Source organism: Populus euphratica, unplaced genomic scaffold (assembly GCF_000495115.2).
Source record: "Populus euphratica unplaced genomic scaffold, PopEup_1.0 scaffold1.1, whole genome shotgun sequence".
Taxonomy (NCBI): Eukaryota; Viridiplantae; Streptophyta; class Magnoliopsida; order Malpighiales; family Salicaceae; genus Populus; species Populus euphratica.
Window position 1 is genome coordinate 7,445,648 of NW_011499845.1, and position 11,161 is coordinate 7,456,808.

The 11,161-nt window shown below is 34.1% G+C and overlaps 1 protein-coding gene across 1 annotated transcript; it reads left to right on the forward strand.

Annotated features, from left to right (window-relative positions):
• The first annotated feature begins 823 nt into the window (after positions 1-823).
• LOC105126230 (alcohol dehydrogenase [NADP(+)]-like) lies at positions 824-8,668 on the forward strand. The gene is made up of 3 exons (XM_011027034.1): positions 824-1,941; positions 3,479-3,730; positions 8,178-8,668. Exons 1-3 carry the CDS (start codon positions 1,375-1,377, stop codon positions 8,436-8,438), a joined length of 1,080 nt encoding a protein of 359 aa, XP_011025336.1. The 5' UTR covers positions 824-1,374; the 3' UTR covers positions 8,439-8,668.
• The last annotated feature ends 2,493 nt before the right edge of the window (positions 8,669-11,161 follow it).

Below are 11,161 nucleotides of genomic sequence, written 5' to 3' on the forward strand. Positions count from 1 at the left end.
TTATTTTATTTTTGTAATTTGGGTTATGAATTTGACATAATAACTTAAAATGTTTTCTTTCTTTCAAATCTACCCTTTAATATTTAGTTGATTTGAGATTGGAATTCATTGTTTTGTTCATTTTCCTTTCTATAAAATTATTATGATCTCATCATTTAAATTAAAAGTTTGGCGAATCAGCTCGGATTGATCTAAGTTATTTTTTATTTTTTTATTTTATCTTATAATATTGAGATTGTTTATCTCAAGTCGCAGGTTAGCTCTTGTTTTCCATTATTTTTATATTATTTTCTTAATTTTATCATTTAGTTGATTTGGAACCATGCATAATATTATTTATTTTTTTATTTTTTATAAAATTATCCTGATTTTATTGATTGGGTTGACTCGAGTTTTTTCTATTATTTTTTAGTTGATAAATATATATATATATATATTATTTGATATTTCATTAATAGTTGAGCTTTATAATCTATTTTAATATATTTTATGTGTAGCTTTGATAGATTAACCTAAGTTTATTCAATTTTTTAATTTTGTATTTTAATATTGATTGAATTAAAAATTAGTTTTTATATTTAATTTTAAATTACTTTTTATATAATTATTTTATTTTTATAATTCAAATTATAAATTCAACAACTTAATTTAAATTTATTAATGCAGATACAATAAATTTTCATCTAAGTATCTTTTTAAAAACATGTAATAGTGCAATTTTTTTTACTCGAGCAACATTTTTAACAGTTTTCAAATTATCTTTAAACTAGTCTGGTTGACTCAACCACAATTTTTTTTTTTTCCAGTGAAAGTACATTAATAACTTCTAAATATTTTTTCACTTCAAGAAAAGTGATCTAACCCGCAACACCTTGCGAACACTGATCTAGTTTTGCTAACTATTTTACGAAGGCATCTATCCATCCAACTAGTCTTTATTTATTAATATTGTTCCAGTCTTTGCAATTTCGTGTCGGGATTAGCGTGTTCTGAATTGAATTTCCTTTTCTTTTAAGTTCTAACCGGTAAACGGACGAAAACTCTCATCTGGATAAATTGACAAACACGAGGTGGGCTTTATTTTAGTCTACTTCTCTTCTCTTTTCTTGGATCGAGAATGGTTTATTGTTTTTCTTCCTTTAATGATTCGGACCCCATTTCAATTGGGTTTTCTTTCTTGTACTAGTTGATTGATGGGTTCCTGTTTGACTTTTGTATTTCATTTCCGTTAGGATTTTGGATTTAACACTCTCTCTAGTTGCTATTTGCTGTATTCTTGGTTTTGGATTGAGTTATTGCATCTTTGCAAATTCTGGTTTCTGGGTTGGAGGAATCCATCGTGAACTCTTTGCTGACTGAAATAAGATTTAAGAAATGAAAGGGAAAACTGGGGCACCAGGAAGTCACTTTGTGTTGAACACAGGAGCCAAAATCCCTGCCATTGGACTTGGAACTTGGCAGAGTGGTGGAGACCTCTGTGTCGAAGCCGTGAAAACTGCCTTGTCTGTTGGTTACCGTCACATAGACTGTGCACATCTTTATGGGAATGAGATTGAAGTTGGGGAAGCCCTGAGCGAAGCTTTCAATGCTTCGCTGAAGAGGGAGGATATTTTCTTGACTTCTAAGCTCTACTGCACTATGAATTCCCTTAATAAGATTGAGAACTATGTGAGGGTTTCGCTTAAGAATCTTGGAGTCTCCTATTTGGATCTTTATTTGATGCATTGGCCTGATAGCTCGGCTTTTGGGGACGCAACTGATCCTCCTTCGAAGTCGGGGAGTGAATACAGGCAGTTTTTGAATCGATTGAAGCAAGCATGGAAAGCCATGGAAGGTCTTGTTGACTTGGGTCTTGTCAGAGCTATTGGTGTCAGCAATTTCAGTGTCCAGCAGATCAAAGAGTTGCTGAAATTTGCAAAAGTTGTGCCTGCGGTCAATCAGGTTGGGCCATCATCCTTATTGACTTCTGTTATCCATTTGAACAGATTTACATTTCAGGCTGTTCCTTTATTGATTTAGACAAAAGTGTGCTGTTAAATTAAATGTACAAGGTATAAGGTCCGACATCTATCTTCAAATAGCAGATTCGTGTTTTACTCCTTCCACCACAGAGAATCATTTTCTTAGATCAAAAGATGGCCTGAAATGTGACTTTCCAAAACCACCACATCCATCCGATGCTTCTTTCTTTTGAGGCTGACCTTACACTTAAAACTTGAAACAGTCTGTTTCCTCTTCTGGACTTCTTTGAACCATTAATATAACATAGTTCATTGTCTCAAGGCATTGAATTTGTTTTAAGCAAGCAGAAGAAAGGAGAAACTAGTTGAAGATGCATGAATTAGAAATTTATTCATCTAGTTCTGGGGCTGCTGGAAAGTATATACGCTTTCATGGCTTAACAGTGACTATACGTTGGTAACAAATCAACGGAAGTCATTTAATCTGTTTTTTTTTTTTCCCATTACAGTTTGTGCGGGATGTAATTGGTAGATCTCTGTTGCAAATCTAATTTCATATCTGCACATCTAATTTTGACTTGTTATATGCATGCTGTTCCTTAAAAATTTTCTGGGTAAAATGTGTGAATATAAGAGTTAATACTTAGATTCAGCGCATCTTCACCTCGTAAGTGAAATATTAATTTATGAGAAGTTAGAAGAGGCAATGCTGCTTACATTAAATATTCAAGGAGATAGAAAGAGTTGAGGAAAGGATTTGTCTAGGGAGCTCCAACTTCATAACAAGTGAGAATGGCAGTTAGTGCATGAAGAGTGTAGAGAAATTCTTGAGTGATTTTACGTGGTAGAATGATAATTAATTAGGATGAATGATTTAGCTGTTGATGTATAAATTACTTTGCATATAATATTACAATAAGATAATTCAGAGAACCTAGTCATATAGAACGAGCCCAAAAGGTCACTTACTGAAAATGAGGGGATTCATGATGGAATGGAGGTGGCTTCCACATACAAGAAAGTTTCAAGGTTGACATATTATATGGTGAAAAGTAGCTCTAGTTTAGAGACAAATAAAAGAGTAACATGTTTCATGAATGACACATGGTTGAGATTTGAACATTCTTAAGCTCAAGAAGAGCGTGATTTGAGCATGCCATGATGGTTTTCCCTAAGACATCCGATCCTCATTAAATGAAATTTCATTCTAGTGTCCTGCCACAGATCTCTAATTGACTCAATTTGTTGCATGTTATGAGATGAAAACAGTGAATGTTTTCAACAAAATTACTTTTACTTATACGTATACACTTTTATAATCATGATTGCCATCAAAAGGATTAAACAGGTTCTTTTTTTTCTTTTTGTTCTTATTCCTAAATTCTTTCTTCATTATTTCCACACTATTTTATTTAACACCTGCATGGTTTCAAACCAGTGTGATATAATGACATTGTCATTGAAATATAGATTTTTCATGAATGTGAGCTTCTTGATTGATTTATTCGTTATATTAGGTTGAGTTGCATCCTTTTTGGAGGCAAGAAGAACTGGTAAAGTTCTGTCAATCAAAGGGTATTCATGTGTCTGCTCACACACCTTTAGGGGTTCCCATATGGAGCCCTGGACCATCTGATAGTGGATCAGGGGAAGATGAACCTGGCACTCCTCGCATATCATTTAGGAGGTCAAGATCAGTACACGGGCCCATGCTGAAATTGTGTGTTGTTTCAGAGATAGCAGAAAGCCACAAAAAGACTCCCGAACAGGTAACTTTTGCTCTGTTATGCATGTCCTTTTCTTATATCTGCAGTGCTACTTCCTTTTCCCCTACATGTTATGTTGAATATTTTTTGTTGTTGCCATGCTTGCCTTGACCCTGCATGTTATGTTGATTTTTTTTTTGTTACCTTGGCTGCCTCAAATAGCCAGTCACTTGTATACAGTTGCAATTTTTTTGTTTCTGGATATCAACTTCATCTGCAGTGCTAATATTTTTATTACTGATAGAACACCTGGATATATTGACTAAGAATATGTGCGCGCTTATCTGAATGTCAATGTCAAGGGCATTGATTTAAAAACTAGGGCAAACACCATAGTTATAACTGGTTCCTGAAACTAGAGAAAAACATGCTGACAGAAATTTGTCATAGCTGCATGATAGCGAGGACTTCATTTGCTTTGGATTGTTAAGAGGATACACTTAAGACCAACTTAATTGTGCAAAATATGAATCCACTCACCAACTATATAGCATGAATTGCATGAATCTTAAAAGTGAGTATGCAATCACTTCCTCACAAAATAAGTCCTGGAGGAAAATTTGTGCACCACACAATATGGCAACATGACTAAAGGATCTTTACTTAAGAGCAACTAACAACCTACCATACAGTTAATAATGGTGCTTGCATTCATTTTGCTGTATATGTCTAGCAGACATGTGGCTTGTCCAGTACCTTTACCAGTCACAAAAGCTTCAAGCGTCAGTGGGTATTGTCCTTGTACATGCATTTGCATTCCATTCTATTTAGATGCTTCTAAACTTCCTGCATGTTCCATTTGCTGTGATAAAATTTAAAGCTACCTAGTTTTTTTTTTTTTTTTTCATATACATCAAGGTTGCATGAAATGGAAAGTACATCACACATGGTCATTTGAAGGTCACATCTCATTTTAGTTTGTTCTGGAAGTTGCCTGAACTTGAAAGGATCAAAACAACCCAAATATGAAGCATTATTCATAGATAGAGTGAATGGTCCTTTAACATCCACATAGGTTTGAATGCCAAACTAGGCTGAAGTCATATTGACAAATAAAAAGGTGGATTCGGAAATATAACGATTCTCATACAACAATGGTAACTAATAATCTGGAGATCCCCGATGCATGGATAAGCTTCACATGGTTCTTTCTGTTCAGGAGTGTAGACTTATCCCCATCCTCCTCTGGTATATGGATCAAAGTTCTCAAATGTCATTGTGGTCATCGGGCATGCATGGGAAAAGCTACCATTTAGAGTCATCCATGATATTCCATCATAATCTCAAAACAGTGTGAATGCTTTATGGCAAGTCATTTGTCAAACAAACTTGGTGTCTTTCATGGCATTAAAGGTTACTAGGATTAATGATTGAATTCATTTGATAGTTGATGTAGGATTTAGATTATAGAATTGACCTATTATTTGAAATATCCCCATGTTTGTTCTGATTAGTGATTTCACAAAACAAGAATATACAGGATTAGTCAACAAGTCCTTCATTTGTGGAAACCTGATTATAGAGGACCTGAACCAGCTGAACAGAAGCTCTAACAATCTGGTTTAATTTCTGAAGAGCAGCAGGATTAGATATGCGGAATTAAACTTGATCTTACTATCTTAATAAAGCCATGAAATGTTAAAATTTGCTTTCCAGTGACCTTGAAACTGCAACTGGAGATATTTCTGCCTTAGCAATTGAAGAAAAAATGTTGTGCAGGACAAGAAATAAAAAGAGAAAGAAGCGAGAAAACCTAAATCTGTAAGTGAAATGCAATCAAGGACCAATTAGATTCCATTAGTTATTTAATTTATTGTTTTTCAGGGAATTGTCAGACCTTTCTATTCTTTTAAGTTTCCTATTTTGTTTGGGATTATGGTAGGCTTTGCTGCCAGCATAAGTGCATCTACCACTGTGTTTTGGCTCTGCTATTTTGTGATGATTGATTATCAAACTGAGAATTCGAGACTACCATTATTTTTCTTTCTTTTGGATTCTATGAAGATCCTAGTGGGTCTCTAAGGTTTTATTTGGCATTTCCATTATTATTTTATTACCCTTTTCGACATCAATGTGCTCAAGAACAATTCTGAAGCACAAAGTGAAGTGCATTTATTGGAAGCTTGTAGTTGAAGCCAATGTCTTCAATGCTGAAAATGCATACTATTAGTCCAATTTATGGTGGTTTGGTTTTTGGTGTCAATGTTGCTTTATCCTAAGGAAGAAAAAAGGATGCCTTTTTTCTAGAAAAGGGGAAAGGATAAGTAAGGTCAGGAATTATTTGTGCCTTGTTTGAATTGATGGGAGCAAAAAGGAAGTCATTTACGCTTGTTTGGTTGGAAAGTTTAAGCACAAATATCTAAATATGCTCTGCACAATAGGAGGATGCATGGAATTCTAAGGTTGATGGTAATTGAAAAAAAAAAAAAAAACCAAGTTGTATTCTAGTTTCTAAGGTTGATTGTAATTAAAATAAAAACCAACAAGGTTGTGTTTCCAATTTCCTCCCCTCCTTAACAGTCAACTTGGGATTCTGGCTTCTTTCACTGATTGGACTGGCAGTTACAGTTAAGGAAAACCCTCCAATCTCTTTCAGTATCTTCCTTTTCCCTCATTAAAAGTCTACCAAACAAGCTTGAAAGGTTCATTTCTCTCTATTTGTTCCTTTCATGTTGAACCCACTGATGGAAACATAGTGAAAATCATTATGGACTGTAATCAAACATATTTATGTCACTATCAATCTAATGTGCTTTAATAGAAAATTAGAAATTGAAAATTTTCTAAAAGCTATCTATGTTTTTTTTTGTCACCCTAGCATCACTAGGGTCAATGGTTCCTGTTGTTGTTGTTGTTGTGTGTTCAAGAAAATTTACGATCATTTGGATCATTAAAGTTGTATCTCTGCAAACTGCTTGATGTTTCCAGGAAATATGCTTATCAATATAGAAAACAAGAAGATAAATGGGAGAAGAAAGAATAGAAGAGAATTAAAGCAACACAAAAAACACGAAAGAGCAAAACAGAATGGAAAACCCTATATTTTGATCTATTATATGGTTCTATTATTTTTGTTCGACTTGGATATTATTTGGAACCTTTTTGCAATACTAAGTCTTGGTCATCTATAAGTCAAGGGTGGTTAAAGCAACTATCGTTTGATTCATGGAGCTCAAAAGTGTAATTTGGGTGCCTGCTGATGATCTCAAGTATTCATTTCGGTTTTATTTTCTGTGTGTCATTTCTAATTGACATCTGTTTCGTGTTTTGAAGAGGGTAGTAACAGCAAGTTGTTACAAATCTCACAAGTGACCATCTAAATTAGTTGAAGTTCATTTTTGAAAGTAAATAAAAGCATTGAGTTCTTTTCAGATGGCAGGATATTGAAACTTTAAAGCTGTCGCTATAATGGTCTGCTTTTTGGAGTAGTTCATAGAAAAAACAAATTGAGAGTTATTTGCTGCTGAAGATAAGCTAAGGACTGAAAGATTCTTCTTTTATAATCCTAGTTCGGGCTATTTTATTTGTTTTTATTATATCATGATTTTCTTTCAATAACTAATTTGTGCATGCATTAGGCTTTTGCTTTTTTGCATGGTGGCTCTTTTCTGATACTGTTGATATGTTGAAATTTCAAAAAAAAATTTCAGAAACAATTAAAATATTATGCTCCTTGGACACCCTTGCCTGGCAGTGTATTTTTTCCTCCCCGCAGTAATGACCTGTGTTATGGCCTGTTTAGAGGGTGTTTAAGAGAATAATAGCAGTTTTTTTTTTTGAAGGGTTTTTCACTCGAAAATACATTAAAATAATATTTTTCTCATTTTTAAAATTCACTTTTGATATCAAAACATCAAAATAATCCAAAAACACTAAAAAAAATAATTTGAAGAAAAAAAATAAATCAAATGTAATGAAAAGCAGGTTGAAAATCACTCCCACTTTTAGTCAGCATTTTTCTGCGAATGTCATCCTATTATTTCATTTACTCCCTTCTCCTTTGCATTTACAGACTTTCTTTTGTATTTTCCAAATTCTTCTCTGGTACAGAAAGCTGTATTTTGTTGCAAATCCAACTTGCTTGACAGATTTATTCCCAAAGCAACGGGAGGATTTTTAAATTAATGTTTTTTTTTTCTCATCACCCTCTGATTTTCTAACTTTAGGCGATGTGTTCACAAAAACACACACTAATGCCCCTCGTGACATATGGAATCTGACCCTAAAACATCAACTGGCCACTGCAAAATGGGAATCTCCTACCAGGTTTTTGCTAAACCAAGAAAATGGGCCTGCCTGATGAGAAAGCAGACTCTGAACCTAGAGCTCAAATAATATCAACATGCTATTTTAACTTTTAAATATGATTTTACGTTTCATCAAAGAGTTAGACGAAAAATATTGCATTCCTACTTGTAGCTTGACAGGTTGATTGTCTTATCTGTTGTAGGTTATTCTACGGTGGGGAATGCAGAGAGGTACCAGTGTCCTACCCTGTAGCCTTAAGCCCGATCGCATAATGAAAAACGTAGACATTTTTAGTTGGTCTCTGTCTGATGATGAGTGGAACTGCTTGAATAAGACTGAGCCACAGGTATGTTTATTTGGAAATGGCCCTCTAAATAATCTATCAGACACTGGCTACATGTTTGGTAGTGGTCCCCTTCAAGCTGTGCGTGAGATAGAAGACGATATGGAGTCCAATGCCTGATATTTGATATTATTTTCTTGAGATAGTGTGCCATTTATGTTAAAAGATGCCATCATTTTATGATTGCTCACTGTTTGTGAGATTTTAATTTCGTGGATGCCGAATAGGAAATCTAAAGTGACATTCTTATTGATTGAAATCAAATTCATTTCCTTTGTAAATATGGGTGTTTCGTGTCTTTCCATAAAGTTGTATGCTTGAATGCAATCATCAAGAAGTGTTACTCTCAATGACTCTCCAGAACAATGCACTCTGTAAAGTTCTAATTTAAACTGCAAAGTAAACCCAGCAAATGATGGCTGTTACATAATACGCTGAAATATAGAGAATCTACTACATGATTTATTTCTGTAAGTTGCGTAAGATGATCAGGTATTTGTGTTGTCCTTATGTTTTGTGATTGCTATTATTTAAAAGAAAAAAGAAAAGAAATCCTGGTTATGGAAATGCTTATAAAACTTGGTTATGGCCTTTCAGCATCACTTTTTTCTATTTACTTGTCACTTCTTGGACTTAATTTTTCATTTGAATATTCCTCATCAATTTTTTGTTAAGATACGTACTTATTTTATTCAGAATTGAGATGTGTATTTTGCACTTTTCAACAGGAAGTGATCTTTTCTTTTAAAGTTTACTTTGTGGAATATCCATAAACAACTACTACTTTTGTAGGATTCGGAGCAAAACCTTTTCTGTTCCGTGCTGCAGTTGTCATTAATCTCAGCATATTTTTTCTATTTCCAATTAGATTTAGTTGGTTGGATTGGTTTGCTTCGCAGTCTGGAATCTACTTGGAACTTGGTTTATTGGTCTTGCGTTGAAGGTCCATGTACATTGTCCATCTTCGTATTGGGTCTTTCAGTTTCTGGAGTCCACTATGGAAATGGATTGTTTATTTATTCTCCTCCTTTTTCCTCGTCGTCTGTTTCTCTGTCTCTCTCTTTCCTTTTTTCTTGTGTTTCCATTGTGTTTTAAAATTGTTTTTTAAAAAATTTAAATTTTTTTTATTTCATTTTTTGTTTTAAAATAAAATTTTTAGATGTTTTCAGATTATTTTAATCTATTGATATTAAAAATAATTTAAAAAAAATAAAAAACTATTATTTTAATATATTTTAAAATAAAAGGTATTATAAAAAATAATCAGTGTGATATTTTTAAACATAGGACCTGCACCAAGAAAGGACTGCCAAAAGTGGTGAAGATTTCCCATTTAACTTCATCGCCCATCAGTTGAACCAAAAAAAAAAAGGGCCTTCCTGCACCATAGATGTGAGTGAATTCTTGACATAATTTTTAGCAAATAATGCAATAATATTCAATGGGGCTTGTGATCTTTGAATTTCTGACAAGAAGCTGAAACCAGTGATTCACTGCATTCCGTTTGCAATCTACTGCTCCTGCATAGCATAAAGTTTAGAATTGAGATTTAACTTGTTTTGCATTAAAATTTGAAAAAAAAATTGTTTTAAATATTTTTGAATGTATTAATATTAAAAATAAATTTTAAAAAATAAAAAAATATATTCTGAAACACGCTCACAAGTCACAATGAAAATCCTCTTTATTCCTTCCAGGACGCGAGTCAATGCTACAACTGTCAGTTTATTCTTGTAAGTTTTGTCATCATCCATGCTCAAATTTTCTTTCTTGTTGAAATTTTTGCCTATGAATACTGCAGATGCCCAGACATCACATTTTCAGACATACATCCGCGTTCGTGGTCCTAAGCATTTACTTTTAATGATTTGAAATTATTGGATTAAATAATTGGATGCTTTAGATTAAGGTGCACGTTCAATGACTTTGATGTTTCGGATCAATTTTACATTAAACCCTAAATGTTTGAATTTCGTCATCACTATTGGAAGAACGTCATAAGATGAAATGAACAATATTTTGTCAGAGAGACACGGGAAGGAGGTGAAAACTTTCAAGTTTCTTATGATGATATTGTGACGAAAACAAGTGCTGAACGCAAATCCCCGGCTGTCACACGATAAAATGACCAGATCATCTGGTGGGCAATAAAGCTGTCAGTCAGGCAGGCACTCTATCTTAGCTTATGTAAGATTGAGTGACTTCACTGAAAAATTCCCTGACAAGGCTCAAGATTTTGTCTCGAAAACCCTTTCATTCAAGGGTTTGTACGATGAGGCTCCTGCTAATTTTTGGAGCATTTTCTTGTCAATGGTCAAATCATCCAAGCGTCGTGGTCTCCAAAAGCTTTTGGAGATTTTGGCATTGATTTCAGTGCTGCCTTTTGTCAACAAAAGCATCAAGTGAGAACATGCCCGATGCTCCTACCTCTCTAAACCAGCTAATGGAGCTTTTTCTTTCCGTTATTTAGGTTTTTTCTGCGCGGGTATATGTCTCTGCTCAGGGAGAAGCCCATAATCCCTATGTTAATATTTCGTATCAGTACAGTGCTTGTAGCCATCAAGAGACATGGATTTAAATAAAACAGCAAATCCAACCATTGGTGTTGTCCCGTTGCTAAGGCATGGGAATGAGACGAGGATGCATAAAGAGGCTAAACAAAAAGCTGATTTGAGAAAGTCCTGGGTGAAATAATTCATCACGTATTGGGTAGTGAAAGATACTTTGTGATGATGCTTTCGCCACCTGAAAGGACATAGAGCAACATGTTTTGCTTTCTTTGTGAATGGATCTGGCACCCCCACCTCTAGTAGTGGAAGTAAAAGGCACCCATTTCTTGTCTG

Coding starts and splice junctions, on each gene's coding strand:
- LOC105126230 (XM_011027034.1), top strand. CDS start 1,375: ATGAAAGGGAAAACTGGGGCACCAGGAAGTCACTTTGTGTTGAACACA. Junction 1,942..3,478: donor TTGTGCCTGCGGTCAATCAG/GTTGGGCCATCA, acceptor TCGTTATATTAG/GTTGAGTTGCATCCTTTTTG. Junction 3,731..8,177: donor ACAAAAAGACTCCCGAACAG/GTAACTTTTGCT, acceptor TATCTGTTGTAG/GTTATTCTACGGTGGGGAAT.